The sequence below is a fragment of the Cervus canadensis genome, chromosome 7, assembly GCF_019320065.1.
Source record: "Cervus canadensis isolate Bull #8, Minnesota chromosome 7, ASM1932006v1, whole genome shotgun sequence".
NCBI classification, from domain to species: domain Eukaryota; kingdom Metazoa; phylum Chordata; class Mammalia; order Artiodactyla; family Cervidae; genus Cervus; species Cervus canadensis.
Window position 1 is genome coordinate 58,154,017 of NC_057392.1, and position 22,072 is coordinate 58,176,088.

A 22,072-nucleotide genomic window follows, 5' to 3' on the forward strand; every position below is an offset into this window, starting at 1 on the left:
GACTCCCGGGCTATATTCAGCTTCCTACCGAGGGCTTCCCAGGCGGGGCTAGTGGTAAAGCATCCGCCTGCCAATACAGATGATCCCTGAGGCGGGAAAGATCCCTGGAGTTGGAAATGGCACAGCACTCCACTATTCTTCCCTGAAAATTCCATGGACAGAGGAGCCTGGTGGGCTACAGTCCATGGAGCTGCAAAGAGTTGGACACAACTGAGTGACTGAGCACACACCCTGGAGGTGCATAAGACTGACATGGTATCCACCTTCTTATTCTCTCCTCTCAACAGTACCAAAATCTTCAGGGTCTAAGAAGCATTTTATTTCCACTTAAGCGGCCCTCTACTTTCTATGCAGGGCTTCAGCAGACCATATTGTATGCAAGTGTGATTTAAACGAATACTTACCAGAGAGCCAGAAATAAACCCATATACCTACAGTCAATTAATCTTCGACAAAGAAGGCAAGAATATAAAACGGGGGGGAAAAAAAAGTCTCTTCAGCTTAGTGGTGCTGGAAAAGTTGAACAGATGTATATAAAGCAATGAAGGTAGAACACACCTTTTCATCATGCACAAAAATAAACTCGAAATGGCTTAAAGACTTAAACATAAGCCATGACACCACAGAACTCCTAGAAGAGAACACAGGCAGGACATTCTCTGGCATAGATCGCACCAATGTTTTCTTTGGTCAGTCTCCCAAGGCAAAAGAAATAAAAACAAAAATAAACAAATGGGACATAATAAAATGTACAAGCTTTTTGTACAGCAAAGGAAACCTTAAACAAAACGAAAAGATAACCTATAGAATGGGAGAAAATATTGGCAAACAATACACCCAGCAAGGGTTTAATTTCCAAAATATATAAACAGCTCATACAACTCAATAACAACAAGAAAAACCAATCGAAAAATGGACAGAAAACCTAAACAGACATTTCTCCAAAGACATACAGATAGCCAACAAACACATGAAAAGATGCTCAACATCACTATTAGAGAAATGTAAACTAAAACCACAATGAGATACCACCTCACACCAGTCAAAATGGCCATGATTAAAAAGTCTACAAGTGTTGGAGAAGGTATAGAGAGAAGAGAATGCTCCTACACTGTTACTGGGAATGTAAGTTGGTACAGCCGCTGTGGAAAACAGTATGAAGGTTCCTCAGAAAACTAAAAATAGAATTACCATGTGATACAGCAATCCCATTTTGGGGCATATAGTCAGACAAAACTATAATTCAAAAAGACACATGCACCCCTATGTTCTTAGCAGCACTACTCACAAGACCCAAGACAGGGAAACAATCTAAATGTCCACTGACAGATGAATAGATAAAGATGTGGTACCTACATACATTGGAAGACTACTCAGTCATTAAAAAAAAAAAGAATAATGCCATTTGCAGCAACATGGATGCAACCAGAGATTATCATACCAAGTGAATTAAGTCAGAAGAAGAAAGACAAATACCAATATGAGATCACTCATGTGGAATCTAAAATATGGCACAAATCAATCTATCTATGAAACAGAAAGAGACTCACAGACAAAGAAAACAGATTTGTGGTTGCCAAGCGGGTGGAAGGGTGGGGGAGGGATGGACTGGGAGTGTGCGGTTAGTAGAATTACATAAAGAATGAATAAACAACAAGGTCCTACTGTATAGCACAGGGAACTACATTCAATATCCTGGGATATTGGAAATATCCTGGGATAATGGAAAAGAATATGAAAAAGAATGTTTGTATATGTATAACTTAGTCACTCCTGCTACACAGCAGAAATCAACACAACTCTGTATTTCAACTATAACTTTTTAAAAAAAAGAATACTTACCTTTTCAAGTTGGTCCTGTCACCACTATCTGAGCTTGCCACAGATGAAGTATCGTAAGAGTGAGAATCAATAGTGTCAATGTTTAACAATGTAGGATCTTCAAGAACAAAAGATTCATCTTCATCATCAGTCTAAATTAGAAGAACATGGATACATAAATTCAAAAGTCCAAATACTCTATAAGTCAAACAGGCATTAATGGGTTTCTGCTAAATAAACATATGCTTACTCTATTTTTCACCCCTTTTCCGTGCACTGCTATTGACCAGAGAGGCAGAGTACAGAATTAAATTTCAACTCTAGGTATCTCTCCCTACTTTTTTCACTCCAAAAACTTATTTCTTATAGCTGAAAGACGTAGGAGCAATTATGCAGATTATATTTTTAGTTGCCAAATATTTCTTCATATTCAAACCTGTCTAGGTGCTTTACTAGTTAACTAACAGCCAATGGCTGACTGAAGAAAATAAACACCACCTGACTATAAACAGTATACCTTAACAAACATGACAAACAGAAGAAAGGCATTCTGGGTTGGAAACAGCATGTACAAACACAGTGATTTCATAATATGAATTGTGCCAATGAAAAAGGAAGTAGTCTAAGATGAGCGGAGTATACAAGTAGGAGTTGGAGATGATCCTAGAAACATAAGCTAGGACCCACACTGTAAAAAGGTTTATATTTCATTAAGCTAGGTGACAGGAGGTCCCACATTCACCACTGTATTCCTAGTGCCTAGTACAATGCCAGACACATAATCAGTACTCACTTACTTAATAAATTAATGTACTGCATACAGCAGGCAGTTGGAAGGCAAGGAGATCTCTAAGAAATCGACACATGATGAGAATCATGTTTAAAAAGATAAATGGGGCAGAATGAAGATGAATGAGAGTAGAGGGGAAGACTGGGGCAGGGAGACTAATAAGAACCAGGAAGAAGGCTACTGCAACGTCAAGGAAAGACAGAAGAGTTCAGTCTAGGAATGCAGCCGAAGGGGTCAAGAGAAGGAATAAGGAGACATTATTGAGGTAAAGTTAAAGATTCCTGCTTACCATTTAAACAGTGTTTTGTGGGGGGTGAAGGGGGTTAAGTTTAAGAAAGCCAAAAAAGATTCCAAGGATTCTAGCTACAGCAACTAGGCAAAAGGTAATACTACTAATTGAGATAAGAAAGAACAGCAGATAAAGCAAAATGAATCTAGCTTCAAACAAGCTGATTCTAGGCAGCAAACGTTAAGACAAAAAAGTTCTGATCATACCTTCAGTTTCAGCTGGACTACCTTCTCCCTTATTTCGATCCACGTTAAGACAGCAGTCCACACTCCACTTTCTCGACCCATTACTGGCTACTGACTACTATTCTTGAAGTTACCAGTCAAATCTGCTGGCCTGTTTTCCTTTAGCAAGCTACTGCCCCATATGCATCAAGTAATACCACTGGCCAAGCCTCACTTCTGGAAATTTTCTCTTCCCTTGGTTTCCAATACATCACTTATTTACTGTTCCTTCAACTTATGTGGCCTCTTCTATTAGTCATGTTCTCTACTTTCTTTTCAACCCAACCTTTGAGTGATTTTGTTCCCAGGATTATATTCTTGGCTCTTGTCTCTTCCTACTTCACAAACTTTCTGTATGAAAAAGCGAATCCACACCTATAGCTTCAAATACCATGTCATGCTAAGGACTCCAAAATCTATATCTTTAGTACCAACATTTCTCTTGACGTTTAGGCCACATTTCCAACTGTTTTACAGATATCTCCACACACAAATGGAGTGCTAAGAACAGGATGAAGGTTTGCAAGGAGTTACTGTTACTTGAGAGCTGTGCAAGAATGGAAGGACTGCCTTAGGGAAAGGGAACGGAAACAACTCATAAATGAAATGCAGAACCAGGTCTTAAGCAAGAGAGTCAGCTAGAATCTTATTTGATTTTCTTAAGCAGCCCAGGGATATAATTAAAGAAAATAGATTAGCTAAATTAAGCCAGGGTTGAGGGCTTACGGGATTAAGCGGGAGGAAAAAAAATGAGGAAGATAATTAAGGGTATCAGTGAGGCTGAATTTAAAATTACTAGCTTCACGGTGTGTGCTGTGCTTAGTCACTCAGTTGTGTCGGACTCTTTGAGACCCCATGGACTGCAACCCTCCAGGATCCTCTGTCCATGGAGATTTTCCAGGCAAGAATACTGGAATGGGTTGCCATGCCCTCCTCCAGGGGATCTTCCCAACCTAGGAATCAAACCAGGGTATCCTGCATTGCAGGTGGATTCTTTACCAACTGAGCCACCATGGAAGCTACATGGTAGAGATATCAATTCTCACAAACTGATGTGCAGAATTTATACAATCCTATCAAATTTCACCTGGTGTGTGTGTGTAAACCAATAAAGTGATTCTAAAACTTATGCAGAAATGCAAAAGACTAAGAATAAGCAAGGCAATCTTAAAGAACAACAACAAAGCTGCAAGATTTGAACCTACTAGATATCAAGACCTATTATAAAGGTTCAAACAGACTGTGATATTGGGGCAAGTACAGAAAGACCAATGAAATCACACCCACCATATACAATCACCTGATTTAAAACAAAAAGTGACACCACAGAAATGGTGCTCAGTAAGTGCTGCTGCCTCATACCTCACACTATCACACACACAAATTTCACATGAACTGCAGATCTAATGTAAAAGGTAGAACATAAAGATTTTAAAATAAGACAGCATCAACATAACCTTGAAATTTGCAAAATTTTCTTCAATAGGATGCAGCAAAAAGCTAACAAAAATGGAAAAACTTAGTAAGCTGAACTACTGCTAAGACCTTCTGCTCATCGAAAGACACCATTAACTGAGGGAAAAAGCCCACAGAATGGAAGAAGATATTTGCAATACATACATCTAATAGAAAGCTTATATACATCACATATAAAGAACTCCTAAAAATACTTTAAAAATCAACTCAACAGAAAAAGGGCAAAAGACATGAGAAAGCAATTCACAAAAGAGATATCCAAAAGGCTACAACATATGTCAAGGAACACAATTTCATCAATCTTCAGGGACATTCAGATTAAAACTCTGATGTGATGCTACTACACACCTATTAGGTACGAATGGTTAAAGTGAAAAAGAGAAAAAATAAAAAGTTGATGAAGATATGGGAACCGTATCTTCATATATGATATGTTATATATATGTATTACCATATATATGCTATGGTAATATATATGGTAATATCATATATAACCATATCAGGTTATATATATAACCATATCCATATATTGCTGCAGAAAGCATACACTATCACAACCACTTTGAGAAACCTGTGGCAGTATCTACCAAAGCTGACCATGCCCATATCTGATGACACAGCGATTCTACTCTGAGGTACATACCCAGAAGAAATGTGTGTGTGTACGTGAAAACATGTGTATAGGTACCTAAAGACATGCATAAGAATATTTACAGCAGCACTTGTCAAAGTGGCCAGAAACTGGATATTATAAAACTGCCCATAAACAGTAGAATGAATAAAAAATGGTATGTATTTTACACAGCAATGGGAATGGATGAATAACTATATGCAGGAAAATACAAATGATCTAAAAACACAATATTAGGGGAAATAAGTCAGACAAACAAAGGCATATATTGTATAATTCCATTTTTAGGAAGTTCAAAGCCAACAAGCCAATCAATGCTGGTAGAAGTCAGGACAGTGATTATCCTGGGTTCGATACTAAAGGAGCACAAGAGGAGTTTCTGGGGTGCTAGCAATGCTTTATTTCTTCAGATGGACTCCAGTTACATGAAGAATTCTGTTTGTGAAAATTCACCAAGCTGTACACTTTTTCTTTATGCATGTGATATCTCCATTAAAAGTTCAGAAGAAATATCCAGCTGCAAGAGCCAACAGCAGAACTGAAGTTAGGGCTACTCTCAAACACTGGAGACTAAACAGGATCAAGAGACTTGGTCCTCAGGAGGTCAAAGAGGAGGTTTAATGGAAGGGAGAGAATGTAGGAATGGGGGATGATTATTATTAGAGAATGGAATTTCAAGATTAAAAACCTCAGAAGTAGCACAGTTTCAAAGGATGACAAGGCCTAGTAACATTATTTCATGACCTAAGTTCTGAGATTTAGCATGTCTCAGTAATCTCTAACTTTCTGTAAAATAGATGTTCACTTCTTCCCAGCATCTCTTCAGGTTTATTTATTAAATTTTATAGGATATAATACCCACATATCCTGGAGCAAGTGCTTATTTACACTTTCTACTTTTGTCCCTTTTCTTTCTTAAAATCACTCTTCAATACTTCTTCCCTTTTTAGTCTTCATAATGTCCTTCAATTTATTTTTATTTTCACTTGTCCACCTGTTGAGCTCCCTGATGGTGTGACAGCCAGCCAATTTCCAGTCCTATTTTTCTCTCAAAATCAGAGACAATCACATAGCACTTCATAATCACAGTACTTAACACTGTGACCCAAATGCACAAGGCACCCAAATTAGTGAGGAAGATAACAGTGACATCTTCTTGGTTAACCACTAGTGATTACTATACTTACTGATACCAGTAGGTATGTAAATTCTGCAAAGATAGCTTTCCTTCATTATAAACTATAGCCTCACTCATAAGAGCATTACTTTGACATTAGTGTTCAAAGATGTACAAACAGGGCTTTGTACACATCCTCTAAGACTACTGTTAGTTCTCACTTTGTAATTGAAATAATTATGTGATTAACATCATGTTATGAAAACTGACAAATTAATCTCTTCATCTCTAAATGAAAGATTTCCTCTCTATTAGAAAGCAATAAATAAATATGACTTTAACAGGATAGTCTCTCATTGACCAAAGCCTTCTTGGTCAAAATTATAAATGCTCAAGTCTTCTTAATACAGATCAAACATAACATTTAAAAATATATTCAAAGAAACAGCAATATCAAGCTGATATTTTAAAAGAATAAAAGATATAATTCATAGAGAAAGTAGTTTGCATCCTATATAGTACCGCCTATAAACCTAAAAGTATAGATAAAGAAGTAATAAAAGGGCCAGAGCCAAAAAAAAAAAAGAGCAAACCAGGGCCCAACCCCACCTATGGGGCCAGTGGGCATTTCTGTTGAGGAATCTTTGCATCATTATCTTTTACAAAACATAACTATCTGGATCTGAAATAGATTGTTAAAAATCTTTCTCAAATTAGGAGCTAAAACTTCCGATGGGAGTCTTAAGCAAGTTGTTAAAAGATCAAGAAGAATGAGTTGAAGAATTGTCAGCAGATGCAGGGTACAAAAAAGCTAGCACACTTCATTAACATGTACTTCCAAAGAGCTCCTTTATAAAGCCTTTATGATCTGCTAATTCAGAAAGTAACATCATTTCAGAGCTCTGAGAAACTTTTTAATCAATATGGTATTCACAAGATAAACATGGCGGCTTCATTTTCTTTATATAGAAGGATGATGAAATGCATTACAAGGCTGCAGATGCTCTTTTGTATCTCCTGAGGACGAGCTATTTGAACATCGCTGGTAGAGATGACATTATCAAAACATAATACAAATCTCAAAAGTATCATGAATTTAGTATTTCAACTCACTTAATAAAACATTTCTTTAGTAGGCCCAAGTATGAGGTATTGTCCTGGGCACAGAGATGAACAAGACATGGCTTCTGCCCCTGAAAAGCTCACAATCTAGAACTTTCTGCAATAATGGAAATACTCTTGGCATCTATGTTGTCCACTACAATAGCCACTAGCTACATGTGACAACTGAGCACTTGAACTGTGCCTTGTACAACTGAGCAAATGGATTTTTAATTTTTCTTTAACTGTAATCAGTTTAAATTGCCACATGTGACTGTTGGCTCCCGTATTGGACAATGCAGATCTGGAAACATACACTATAACCCAGAAGTATTCAAATCAACATGATAAACAGTGATTGTTAATATATACCTACTTCATTTAGTATGCTTTCCAGTGTTGGAGGAGTATCAACCTGAGGAATATCGAACTCCTTATCATCAATCTAAAAAGAGAAAAGAAATTAATGCTCACATAATAATGCTTTCTCTCTTATAATTGGGAGGGTGTTTTGATTGATTAGAACCATTATCAATTAGAAGACAAACAGACCACCAAACTCTTCTCACGGAAAGCCAACTCAATAATTCATGATATTAAGGGTCAGGTCAAAAAACTACAGAACTGTTTCCCTTTCTATCCACATATTCAGAGTTTATCAAGAACAAATATGCACTGATGGCAACATCCTAACAATCCTTTCCAGAAAGCTTCTGTTGAAGGGCTTTGGCATCTGCTTTCTTAAACAAAACAGCATTTCTTACGACAAACCCTAAACTTCTAAGTCATAACAGATATACAAAGGTCTGACACTGAATTTCCTAATTATTTCATAAATTATGGTGGTTGGGTCAAACAACTTGCTATTAAATATTCACACTGTCACAAAAACCTATTGATATCAGATCAATGAGGGGAAAAAAAATCACTGCACAAGAATTCTAAGTCTACCACTAGCACTATGATAGAGATATTTAACATAGCTGCACTTCAGCTTCTTCCCCTGTAAAAATGGAGTATGAGAGCATTGTGAAGCTCAAATGAGAAGATGTATTACAGTGTTTTATAAACTATAATCAGCTATAGAAATGAAGAGTAGTATTATTTCATAAAACTGTATATAGATGCCTATTAATCTATGCAAAAATGATGAATTTAGTTTTTGGATTATAAAGTGCACTCTAAACAACATTTGGGTTAAACATCACCACTTGACAAAAGCTCAATTTTTACCAGATCATTTCTGAACTCCAGTTCCTTGTCCAGATCTATGTAAGAGAATTTTGAAAGTGAAGCTTCTAGACTGAAAGACTTGTTCAGTTCCTCATCAGTAGTCTTGGCACAGAGGCTTTGTTCCACATTTTCATGGTCTGATTCATTTTCCATGTTTACTTTTAATAACTGTATTCAGTCAATCCAAGCAAGTTTTTGTTTTGATTTTTAGCCTCAGATCATGATGAACTGAATGATGATCTCCTTTCAAAAAAGAAAAAATATATTATTTAGATTTCTTCAAATGGACATACCAAAGACTTACTGGGTCAGACTTTTGTGGAAACTGATTTCACTCAATCATCTGATTATAGACAAAGAGAAATCAACCCTAGGGTACGAGCTATGATATGGGGGGAGGGTTTTTATGGGAGCACAGAGGAATATCTGACTTAGGAGTCTGGGAAGTGGCCCACCACCCAAAGTCTTAAATCTGGTGACAGTGATGACATAGGACAAGCTCTACCACTAGACCTGGTACCAACCAGATTTATGTACCTAAGAACAAGAGGGTAACTGGGGCCGAAATCTGCAGTTAACCTCTTCTTCACATTCCCAAACCTGAGCAGATCTCCAATTCTCCGTGAAGATAAGCATATAGACCAGTTTTGTCATCAGCATCCAGACAGGCCACAGACCTCTAAGGGAAACAGTGTAGACACAGAGGGCCCAGAATGGATAGCAAGTCACTTAATAGGACACTAGCAAATCTAAAGGTTCAGATTTATTAGAGGAGACAACAATGACGCCAGTGTAAAATAATTCCACAGCTGACTAGAGATTTCTAGAAAGAAGGCTAGTTAAGGGAAAGCAGAGACAGTAAAGAAAAAGAAATGTATGAAAAATTTGTTTTTTCACAGCTCTAAATGATACAATATTATATCAAAAAGAAACATAATGTGGTTTACTTTAAAAAAACTGTCTAGAAAACAACTGTCTGCAAAATTTCTGAAAAACTAAAAATATACGCAGGAAAAAAAATATATAGTTTAACCATTAAATTTGCCCTTACATGTTTTTAGTTTGTTATAATTAGGATACAAGTGACCAAACTTTAAAACGTTTATCACTTAGCTCTGCCTGTAAACAATAAAAAAACAAAAATATGAAAATAGAAACAATGCCACAGTAATGATAATAATAAAAGCAAAGGTAATTTTGTTTTCTAGACTAGGCGTTTTCCGTGGTACCCCATGAGCGCTTCTCAGTAAGAAGATTTCTCAAATGATATACTACCCTCAGACGGCAGAAGGAAATGGCAACCCACTCCAGTATTCTTGCCTAGAAAATCCCATGTTCAGGGGAGCTGGGCGGGCTACAGTCTGTGGGGTCGCAGAGAGTCAAAGACATGACTGCGCAACTAAGTGCTCACGTACCACCAAACTTCCCCACCAGACAAACTTCTCTTACTCTCTATTCCTTACTGAAGTGAAGGCAGAAAAAAAAGCTGACAACCACTGAGCCACTGAAAGAATTAATTTTCTTAAAAGGGAGTTGAGAATTAGTTGTTGTTACTGTTGTTTTAAAAATAACATGCCAAAAACTCACTGACAGTTTTATCTAATTAGGCTCATTTTTCGGAGAAGGCAATGGCACCCCACTCCAGTACTCTTGCCTGGAAAATCCCATGGACGAACAAGCCTGGTTGGTTGCAGTCGATGGGGTCGCTAAGAGTCGGAGACGACTGAGCGACTTCACTTTCACTTTTCACTTTCACACATTGGAGAAGGAAATGGCAACCCACTCCAGTGTTCTTGCCTGGAGAATCCCAGGGACGGGGGAGCCTGGTGGGCTGCCGTCTATGGGGTCACACAGAGTCAGACACAACTGAAATGACTTAGCAGCAGCAGCAGGCTCATTTTTAAGTGCTTAATGTGAATTCCACTTCCTTCAGTATTTCTTTTTATAATTTTTTAAAATGAATATCTACTATGCATAAGGTGTAGTCTCATGAAGACCGATTTTCAAGAGCTGAAACCAATTTGTGTAGCTAGTACATTTGTATATTACCAAACAGATTAATTCTTTTCATGTGTCACAGCAGACAGACTCTGAGGCTCTGGCCTACAAACACATGCTATCGACTACATTCCTAGAAGACATAACTGAGGGTACTCTGTGTCTGGCAACATTTGAAAGCATCTTTCCAATCTCGGGTACTAAATGTACTTCTTTTGCAATAAGTCAAAGGCAGGAGCAGTATTAGCCTTTATGAGTCTTTCTTCAAAGAAGACTGAATTGGCTCATGACAAATTACTTCTCAATAAAGTTCCCTCTTATTTGTACCACTTAGCAAAAATGATTTCAATTAGTCAAGGAATACTTACAAATATGCACAAATATTCACAATCAGTGTTTCCTGAAGACAGTTAAGTTTTATTCTTACATATTTTTAAAAATAGTGGAAAAAACCACATAACAAAAACAGAAACTTTAAATGACTCTATAACCTAAAACGTTTCATTCTTCACATTTGTGTCCCCAAAATAACTCCGAAAGGAAAACAGTTTTTTCCTGGCTCTTTTTATATCTTCTATCTGGAGTTAATAAGAGGTTCTCAAAACAGCTCAGCATCTGTGAACTCCAATACCATGCTGAAGAAGTTTCAAGAAACCAAGCATTCTGTGAAAAAAGAATGTCACCCTGCCATGCCACCCTACTTCATTTCCGACCTTCACCTCACCGAGCTCCTGTTAGTGTAATGTGGTGGCAAACTGGAAAGAATATAGACCAAAGAGTCAATTAAAATCATTACCTGAATCTGGACTTTACCAGTTCCTATCTATGACCTTGGTCAATCAATCTACCCTTTCTGAGCTCCTCTATTTCTATTATCTGTAAGATGAAATATTGTGGTCATTTGTGCTGTTTGCCCAGAGCATCACCTCTTGTTCTGGAGAAAGCTCTTTCAAACTATGTGCTTCCTGTGGAGGCTGTCAATAAAAAAGCCCCTATTAACAAAGACTGCACAATACAGCCAGGGTCCTTCACCAAGATGCACCAAAATGGAACTGTTCGTTAAACAATGAATAATAAGGCTAAGCAATATTCCCCACCTCTACCCCATCCCATTCTGCAGAAAAGGAGGTCATTTATTCAACCCATATCAAGATCTACTATGCATCTGTCACTGTCTCTACCAACAAAATTTACACTCTCGGTACAAATTCTTGAGCAAGAATGAAAGCAACCTATAACCAGAACCAGAGAAGAAGAGAAGAGAGTGTCCTGATATCATGCAAGCCCCAGGCTCCAATCTTTTATGTATGATGTTAGCTCCGGACATAGCCTTCCAGCATTAAGGCTACATAAGCCAACATAGTCCCCCAATTTTTCTTTTTTTTTGGGGGGGGGAGGAGGGAAGAGTCACAATTAAGACTCCCAACTCTCAGGAATACAATTACCTATTTTGCAGAGTTACTGTGAAGAACAAATGATATAATGACTATAAAGCATTTAGGATAATGTCTGAACACAGAACAAGTATTCAAGAAATTTAAAACCTCAAGATTTCCAAATTCTTTTAAAGACCCTGAAACAAGATCTGGTACTTTTATAACTAGCCAGTACTAAGTATTTCCAAAGGCTACCTTACCAAAAGGCTATACTTCTTATAATAACAATAATAGCAAAGTTTCCTCATGAACTGAATCGACTTCTCTGGTGATTCGGACAGGAAAGAATTCACCTGTAATGCATGAGACCTGGGTTCAATCCTTGGATGGGGAAGATCCCCTGAAGCAGGAAATGGCTACCCACTCCAGTATTCTTGCCTGGAGAATTCCATGGACAGAAGAACCTAGTGGGCTATAGTCCACGGGGTCGCAAAAGAGTTGGATGCAATTGAGCGACTAAACACAAACAGCAAAACATAAACTGAATGGTAGAGGTTAGCATCCTGAGTTGGGGAGACTACCCGGGACTATCTAGATGGGCCCAACGTAACCAAAAGTCTTTAAAAGTGTGAGGAAGGGGCAGAAGACAGTGTCAGAGAAAGAGATGTGACAACAAAAGCAGGGTCAGAGAAGGGCTATGCTGCAGGCCTTGAAGATGGAGGAAGGGTGCCAGGAGCCAAGGAATTTAGGCAGTCTCTTGAAACTGCAAGAGACAAGGAGATGGACTCTCTTCTAGAAGGACCCTGGCCCTGCCACAGTTTGATTTTGGCCTAGTAAGACCAATGCTGGACTGGTGTGCTATAGAACTGTAAAATAATAAATCTGTGGTTTTTTTAAGCCATGAAATTTGTGGTAATTTGTTACAGCAGAAATAGAAAATGAATACATTAGCAAACTTCAATTAATTTCTTTCTGGCCATATCACTGGCATTCTGAAATACCTACCCCTCCCTTGTCACTTGGTATTGCCCAAATATTTACTGAGCAAACTCTTCCAAATGCAGACTACTGATGAAATGCTTAATACATGGTACTTGATATTACACCTAGACAGCATATTAAAAAGTAGAGACATTACTTTGTCAACAAAGATCCAACCAAGGCTATGGTTTTTCCAGTGGTATGGATGTGAGAGTTGGACGGTGAAGAAAGCTGAGCGCTGAAGAATTGATGCTTTCGAACTGTGGTGTTGGAGAAGACTCTTGAGAGTCCCTTGGACTGCAAGGAGATCCAACCAGTCCATCCTAAAGAGGATCAGTCCTGAATATTCATTGGCAGGACTGATGTTGAAGCTGAAACTCCAATACTTTGGCCACCTGATGTGAAGAGCTGACTCATTTGTAAAGACCCTGATGCTAGGAAAGATTGAGGGCAGGAGGAGAAGGGGATGACAGAGGATGAGATGGTTGGATGGCATCACTGACTCAATGGATATGAGTCTGGGTAAACTCTGGGAATTGGTGATGGACAGGGAGGCCTGGCGTGTTGAGGTTCATGGGGTCACAAAGAGTCAGACATGACTGAGCAACTGAACTGACTGACTGATATTACACACTCGATGCAGAACAAAGAAATGAACTACTAGTAATTTCCTCTTGAGATACATTCTATAACTAGTTTTCACCCAACCATCCCGTAATCTAGGGTTTTTATAGTTTTCAAGGGGATGCCATGTCAGAGTGTACCTTCAGACTACACAACAGGTTACGTGAATCAGATTAATCTAACAGAGAATGTACATCACAGAATCATGATTACCCCATATGCTGTCCATTTCTGAGAACTGATAAACTAATAATTTAATAGCTTCAACCAAAGATCATCTGACATCCTGAGAGCTCCCAAGGTTACTCCCTCTTAATTATTCCTGACCAATGAATAAAGGAGGCCCAAGGAACATCTGGGGAAAACAAAAAGATGTGTACCATATAAACAGCAATGACCCCATTACAACACTAGCCAACTGAATAAGAACTCTAGAATGTGACCTATATTAAGCCAGGTTAAAATGGAATTCTTCCACTAGTTTTTTTTTTTTTTTAAACTTCAGCACACATTCCCAACTGTTCACGTTTCAGGATCCTGTTTAATTTGCTGACATTCTTTTCCTTCCAAAAGTGTTATATGAGACACTTAGCACATTACACTGAAATCAAATCAAGTTGGGTTTTTTCCTAATATACTATAGCCTTTGAAAGATATCACAAAATCATGACATGGAAGCAATTTTACATGCCAACTTTGTTTCTGGTCTTTCCAATCCAAGTGTTTCTTTTCTATTTGTTTCGAGTTGTCTTCTTGTCATTTGTTTTGTGAAGAAAAATGTAACAGAGAATGAACTTCTATGAGGTTTTCTATTATCTTACTCTGGTAAATGGGCTTATTTTTAACAGTTCCCCAATGCCTACAGGATAAAATTCCAAAATTTAAGCCATTCCAGGCAGAATAATAGTTCCTTTAAAACTAACCTTATTATATGTATCCAGAGTCTCTCAAGAATAGCTTCCATTTTTCCTCCATGTCTGCTCTCACTAGCTCACGTTCCCTTCCTTTTCCTTCCATTTATCTAAATTCCCTCTTCCTGTCCTTTCTTCTGAGAACGTTCCCTCCCTAACCATCCTCAGAATCCAGAACGAACGTCTTTAGAACAACACCTTGGCACCTTCCTTATATTGATTCATTAGTTAATTTACCATGTGACTACATCTTTTCTCCCCAATTGTACAACAGAAATGGAACCAGGTGTCTTTGCTTACTTCACATCACTGGGTTCATTAACTTGCATAGCTACACAGACATTCAATATATATCTACTGATCAACACAAGAATTAAAAGACAGGAATAACACTTGTGTTGTGAATTAAATATATCAGTTTTATTACCTGTAATTGTTAAGCTTCAGAAGATACTACTTGACTCATAGCATATAGGAATCTATGCCATAACAAGCCAAGTTATAATTGAGTTCCACTTTTATGCAATCAGGCCTGTCAACTACAGATGATCATATTCATCCTTCAGATATCAGCTAAAACTTCACCTCCTCAAAAGTCTTTTTTTCTCCTGCTCAACTAGACTAGGTTCCCAGTTAGCAGGTACCTGTAACATTGTTCTCCTTTTATTACCCCTATCACATTACAATAATTTTTTTCAGTGTCTGAACCTCCATTTCCTTCCCTCAACCGGAATGTGGGTTCCAAGAAAGCAAAGATCACATCTGCCCTTTTTCCATCACTGTATTCCCAGTGCCAAATTACACGGTAGCCTAATTACTCCAATTCATGCATCTACTCACCCTCCCCACAGAAGCAGCCAAGCAATGCTGCATCACTGGCTTCCAGAGCTTTAAACAGCAGTTCTGGTCATTCAAGATAAAATACGGTTAGTCATTCTACGCCCCCAAAAGCCCCCCACCTTGCAAGTTCCCCTCTCTGCAATTAAGTTTTTTTCCAATCTCTAACATTTTTTTAAATGACCATTTTGCTCACGTATAACGTGACACAAACTCCATAATTTAAAACATTTTATGCTGTTTTACATTAATTCGACCTATAGGCCAAGATGAAAACAGTGAAAAATATATCATATTCGGGGTTTTCCAGGAGGCACTAGTGGTAAGAATTCACCTACCAATGCAGGTGGGGTTAGGAGATGCCTGGGTCGGGATCCCTGGGTCAGGAAGATCCCTTGGAGGAGGGCATGGCAACCCACTCCAATATTTTTGCCTGAAGAATTCCATGGACAGGGAAGCCTGGCAGGCTACAGTCCATAAGGCTGCAAAGAGTTAGACACGACTATAACAACTAAGCATGCACATCGTACATTCATTCAATTTACAGGAATTCAACCATTATCTTAGGCAAACAGGAAGAAATAAAAAGAAATGATTCTCGTAGGGGCTGGACTCTGCATACGATTCCACTCAAGAACTACAAGCTTCTGAGTGTGTGTGGGGAAGGGATGGGTAGCTGCTGGCCTTTCATCAGTCTCACTTCTCACATGCCTCACACACAGAAAATCCATTTCACCTGTGCTCAAAGTAACACACAGCACGCTGTTCCAACATGAAGCAAAAACTGACTGTGACTGACTTCCTAAGAGATCATATGTCAGGCTCCTACATGACTCCTTCACAGGGTACTGCGGTGGTACTCAATTTTCAAGGTACTTTTTCACAAGTGAAAGTCACTCAGTCATGTCTGACGATTTGCAACCCCATGGACTGTAGTCCATGGAATTCCCCAGGCCAGAAGAGTGGAGTGGGTAGCCTTTCCCTTCTCCAGGGAAACTTCCCAACCCAGGGAACAAACCCAGGTCTCCCATATCACAGGCCAATTCTTTACCAGCTGAGCCACCAGGAAACCTTCTTCAATGGCCTAGGAAAAACTGGAAAAATAAGATTTCAGAAACCAGCAGTAAAGATATTACACCACCAGTCACAGGTGATGTGGAAATAAGTCACTTTAACCTTGAACTGCAACCAGACACTTACATGTAAGACAGAAAAAAAGTCTGAAAGTGTTTTTCTTTCTAATTTAATTATGCTGGTGTAGCACATAGAGCACAGGACTTGAAAATTTATACTCTGATCCATGTGAAGGTAGTTTTAATCAAGGATGATGTTATTTGTAGCTAACTGGGCATCACACTTGAGGGCACTCATTTCACTTTACTCATGGACTTCAGAAACAGAGGTTTCAACCATGTAATTTTGGTGGTTCTGCCAATCAAATACCCTATCTGCTTAGCCAGAACAACAAGCACATGACACTCTTATATCCAAATAAACCAGTGTCCTTTCCTGAAATTTATAAATATTAGAGGTAGGAGTTTTCTCTTCTCTCTGCAGTGCTTAAGTTTGGATGAAGTAACAGAAAGGCTGTTACACAGAATGAAGATAATTCAAACATTAAGATCCATTTAAGAATAGAACAGTTTGTTCTTACAAATATGTACAGATGACACCTGCAGCTGTAGGTTAAGATGATATCTAAACTCTTGTGAAAACTATAAACAAATCAAAAGCTAAAAACACTTAAGTTTAACAGGACTTACTTTTCATTAACATACATAACTGACATTTGATATCACAATGGTTGAAACATCTATAAAAGAGTGGGAAAGAGCTGAAAAGTCACCAAGATGTTCCAGTATTCTGGAGACAGAAAACACCCATCTGCTGATACTGGTCCAGGTACAAAGAAAATGTATGTATAAAGGATAAGTAACATACTATTCCCTTGACCCCTAGAAAAAATTTTCTCACCTATAACTATGTCTCTTTGAGATAAATCCAAAAGATCAACCAGAATTTTTTCTCGTTTATCTTTATTCTGCATTCTATGGAATACACCAGCTATTACCAGAGATTTCAATATCTACTCAATTCTTAAGTTTAACCACGAGCAAACCCATATCTTACACAAACACATGTAGAGTCTCCATCCCTATTTACATCAGATACTTGAAACACACACCTGATTCATAACTGATCTCCTAATCGCTGACATCTGGAGTAAAGCTGGCACCACAAGTTAAAAACCACGTTTGGTTTGTTCTTTGGGGTGCCGGGAGTGTGGTAGTGGACACAGCCTTCCTGACCATTCCAGTAGCAATCTAATATTAGCAGGGTATGAAGGAGGCATGCCTGTTTGGAGAAGGGTCCCCAGCAGTTACTGAGAACCGGTGGCATGGATCCTCTCTTACTGACACTAATCCATCCCACCTTCTCTCCTTTGAAGTACACCCAAACATTTTAGGCAACTCTGCCCTTCCCCACCACCACCACCTCCCCCGAGTACCACACTTGGAGAACTAACCAGGACACAGGAACGGCCTCGAACGTTAGAGACCCACGTGTCCCCTGCTGCCCTCACTCCACGGCACACTTCGCATCCAGAGAGAAACTGGACCGAACCTCACAGGGCTGCGCACAAATCCTAACAGATGGACACACACCCCGCCTAAGCCTCGGCTCCACGCTACAGCAGCACACTCATCCCAGGCCTCGAGGGATGGAAGAGCCTACACCTGTATCCCAGGCCCCAAAGGCGGCTTACACACCTGTTCCTTCTGGAGTAGTGACTACCGGCCTCCAAGACTTACAGTCTGGGTAAGCGAGTGCCCCTGCACCTCAGCCTCTCATTCCATGAAACCGACAACTGGAAACTAACCCAGTTCCAGGCCAAACACAGGGTACTCCCCTCCGCCCCAGCGTCAACCCCGCCGGGCCGGTGGGCCTTGGTCCAGTTAGCCTGTCTGAGGCTGCGCCGCTGTCGGAAAGGGGCAAGGCTCAGGGACCCGGCCCGCGTTCTCTTGCCGCCCGGCGTACAGACCCGACCGGCGTCCCCACCCTGTTGGGCCACTCTCGGGAGATTCCTTACCTGAACTCTCAGCCGCGCCAGCCTAGGACCCCCACGACGTACCACGTGACCCCGCCCCCTGCTCCTGCCTCACGCACGCGCAGTATATACCCTTTGGCCACGCTTCCGCTTTCCTCTTCTCTCTCCCGGGTCCCTCCTGGGCGGTCCGCCCCGCTGCGCCACGCCCCCATTTAAAGGGCCAGAGATACATTTAAGTCCAGGAATTTAAGGGGTAATTAGAAGGAAATTAATTCTGCGGGCGCAGGAGGGCCGAGAAGAGCTACTCCACGTTCAAGGTCAGGAGTGGGGGCCGTGAGGAGATACCCCTCGTGCAAGGTATGGAGCAGCAGCTGCGCTTTGCTGGAGCAGACGTGAAGAGATACCCCACATCTAAGGTAAGAGAAACCCAAGTAAGACAGTAGGTGTTGCAAGAGGGCATCGGAGGGCAGACACACTGAAACCATAATCACAGAAAACTAGCCAATCTGATCACACAGACCACAGCCTTGTCTAACTCAATGAAACTAAGCCATGATGTGTCGGGCCACCCAAGAGAGACAGGTCATGGTGGAGAGGTCTGACAGAATGTGGCCCACTGGATGGCAAACCACTTCAGTATTCTTGCCTTGAGAACCCCATGAACAGTATGAAAAGGCGAAATGATAGCATACTGAAAGAGAAACTCCCCAGGACAGTAGTGGCCAATATGTTACTGGAGATCAGTGGAGAAATAACTCCAGAAAGAATGAAGGGATGGAGCCAAAGCAAAGACAATACCCGGTTGTGTATGTCACTGGTGATGGAAGCAAGGTCTGATATTGTAAACAACAGTATTGCATAGGAACCTGGAATGTTAGGTCCATGAATCAAGGCAAATTGGAAGTGGTCAAACAGAAGATGGCAAGAGTAAACGTTGACATTCTAGGAATCAGCGAAGTGAAAGTGAAGTCGCTCAGTCGTGTCCGGCTCTTTGCAACCCCATGGACTGTAGCCTACCAGGCTCCTCCTTCCTTGGGGTTTTCCAGGCAAGAATACCGGAGTGGCTTTCCATTTCCTTCTCCAGAGATCTTCCCAACCCAGGGATCGAACCCAGGTCTCCTGAACTAAAATGGACTGGAATGGGTGAATTTAACTCAGATGACCATTATATCTACTACTGTGGTGAGGAATCCCTTAGGAGAAATGGAGTAGCCATCATGGTCAACAAAAGAGTTCAAAATGCAGTACTTGGATGCAATCTCAAAAACGACAGAATGATCTCTGTTCGTTTCCAAGGCAAACCATTCAATATCACGGTAGTCCAAGCCTATGCCCCAACCAGTAACGCTGAAGAAGCTGAAGTTGAATGGTTTTATGAAGACCTACAAGACCTTTTAGAACTAAAACCCAAAAAATATGTCCTTCTCATTATAGGAAGCAAAAGTAGGAAATCAAGAAACACCTGGAGTAACAGGCAAATTTGGCCTTGGAGTACAGAATGAAGCAGGGCAAAGGCTAATAGAGTTTTGCCAAGAGAACGCACTGGTCGTAGCAAACACCCTCTTCCAACAACACAACAGAAGACTCTACACATGGACATCACCAGATGGTCAACACCAAAATCAGATTGATTATATATATTCTTTGCAGCCAAAGATGGAGAAGCTCTATACAGTCAGCAAAAACAAGACCGGGAGCTGACTGTGCCTTAGATCATGAACTCCTTATTGCCAAATTCAGACTTAAATTGAAGAAAGTAGGGAAAACCACTAGACCATTCAGGTATGACCTAAATCAAATCCCTTATGATTATACAGTGGAAGTGAGAAATAGATTTAAGGGACTAGATCTGATAGACAGAGTGCCTGATGAACTATGGATGGAGGTTCGTGACATTGTACAGGAGACAGGGATCAAGACCATCCCCATGGAAAAGAAACGCAAAAAAGCAAAATGGCTGTCTGAGGAGGCCTTACAAATAGCTGTGAAAAGAAGAGAAGCGAAAAGCAAAGGAGAAAAGGAAAGATATTCCCATTTGAATGCTGAGTTCCAAAGAATAGCAAGGAGAGATAAGAAAGCCTTCCTCAGCGATCAATGCAAAGAAATAGAGGAAAACAACAGAATGGGAAAGACTGGAGATCTCCTCAAAAAAGTTAGAGATACCAAGGGAACATTTCATGCAAAGATGGGCTCGATAAAGGACAGAAATGGTATGGACCTAACAGAAGCAGAAGATATTAAGAAGAGGTGGCAAGAATACAAAGAAGAACAAAAGATCTACAAAAAAGATCTTCACGACCCCGATAATCACGATAGTGTGATCACTCACCTAGAGCCAGACATCCTGGAATGTGAAGTCAAGTGGGCCTTAGAAAGCATCACTACGAACAAAGCTAGTGGAGGTGATGGAATTCTAGTTGAGCTATTTCAAATCCTCAAAGATGATGCTGTGAAAGTGCTGCACTTAATATGCCAGCAAAGTTGGAAAACTCATCAGTGGCCACAGGACTGGAAAAGGTCGGTTTTCATTCCAATCCCTAAGAAAGGCAGTCCCAAAGAATGCTCAAACTACCGCACAATTGCACTCATCTCACACACTAGTAAAGTAATGCTCAAAATTTTCCAAGCCAGGCTTCAGCAATATGTGAACCGTGAACTTCCAGATGTTCAAGCTGGTTTTAGAAAAAGCAGAGGAACCAGAGATCAAATTGCCAACATCCGCTGGATCACCAAAAAAGCAAGAGAGTTCCAGAAAAACATCTATTTCTGCTTTACTGACTATGCCTTTGACTGTGTGAATCACAACAAACTGTGGAAAATTCTTAAAGAGGTGGGAATACCAGACCACCTGACCTGCCTCTTGAGAAACCTATATGCAGGTCAGGAAGCAACAGTTAGAACTGGACATGGAACAACAGACTGGTTCCAAATAGGAAAGGAGTACGTCAAGGCTATATATTGTCACCCTGCGTATTTAACTTATATGTAGAGTACATCATGAGAAACGCTGGGCTGGAAGAAGCACAAGTTGGAATCAAGATTGCCGGGAGAAATAGCAATAACCTCAGATATGCAGACGACACAACCCTTATGGCAGAAAGTGAAGAGGAACTAAAAAGCCTCTTGATGAAAGTGAAAGAGGAGAGTGAAAAAGTTGGCTTAAAACTCAACATTCAGAAAACTAAAATCATGGCATCCAGTCCCATCACTTCATGGGAAATAGATGGGAAAACAGTGGAAACAGTGTCAGACTTTATTTTGGGGGTTCCAAAATCACTGCAGATGGTAACTGCAGCCATGAAATTAAAAGACGCTTGCTCCTTGGAAGAAAAGCCATGACCAACATAGACAGAATATTAAAAAGCAGAGACATTACTTTGCCAACAAAGGTCCATCTAGTCAAAACTATGGTTTCTCCAGCAGTCATGTATGGATGTGAAAGTTGGACTATAAAGAAAGCTGAGCACTGAAGAACTGATGCTTTTGAACTGTGGTGTTGGAGAAGACTCTTGAGAGTCCCTTGAACTGCAAGGAGAGCCAACCAATCAGTCCTAAAGGAAATCAGTCCTGAATATTCATTGGAAGGACTGATGCTGAAGCTGAAACTCCAATAC

At 40.0% G+C, this 22,072-nt stretch overlaps 1 protein-coding gene across 5 annotated transcripts in view; it reads right to left on the bottom strand.

The window, feature by feature from the left end:
* VPS8 (VPS8 subunit of CORVET complex) overlaps positions 1 to 18,598 on the bottom strand; it is a 285,565-nt gene extending 266,967 nt beyond the window's left edge. Inside the window, exons 1-4 of one of the 5 annotated variants that reach the window (XM_043473511.1) lie at positions 18,501 to 18,598; positions 8,683 to 8,925; positions 7,826 to 7,894; positions 1,843 to 1,973 (exon numbers count right to left, since the gene is read on the bottom strand). In XM_043473511.1, coding sequence (XP_043329446.1) covers positions 1,843 to 1,973; positions 7,826 to 7,894; positions 8,683 to 8,835 — 353 coding nt within the window. In that variant the 5' untranslated portion in view covers positions 8,836 to 8,925; positions 18,501 to 18,598. Of the gene's footprint in view, positions 1 to 1,842; positions 1,974 to 2,071; positions 2,281 to 7,825; positions 7,895 to 8,682; positions 8,926 to 18,180; positions 18,347 to 18,500 lie in introns of those variants that run through there. The other 4 variants (XM_043473513.1, XM_043473510.1, XM_043473512.1 and 1 more) reach the window with 4 other exon arrangements.
* Positions 18,599 to 22,072: the final 3,474 nt, after the last annotated feature.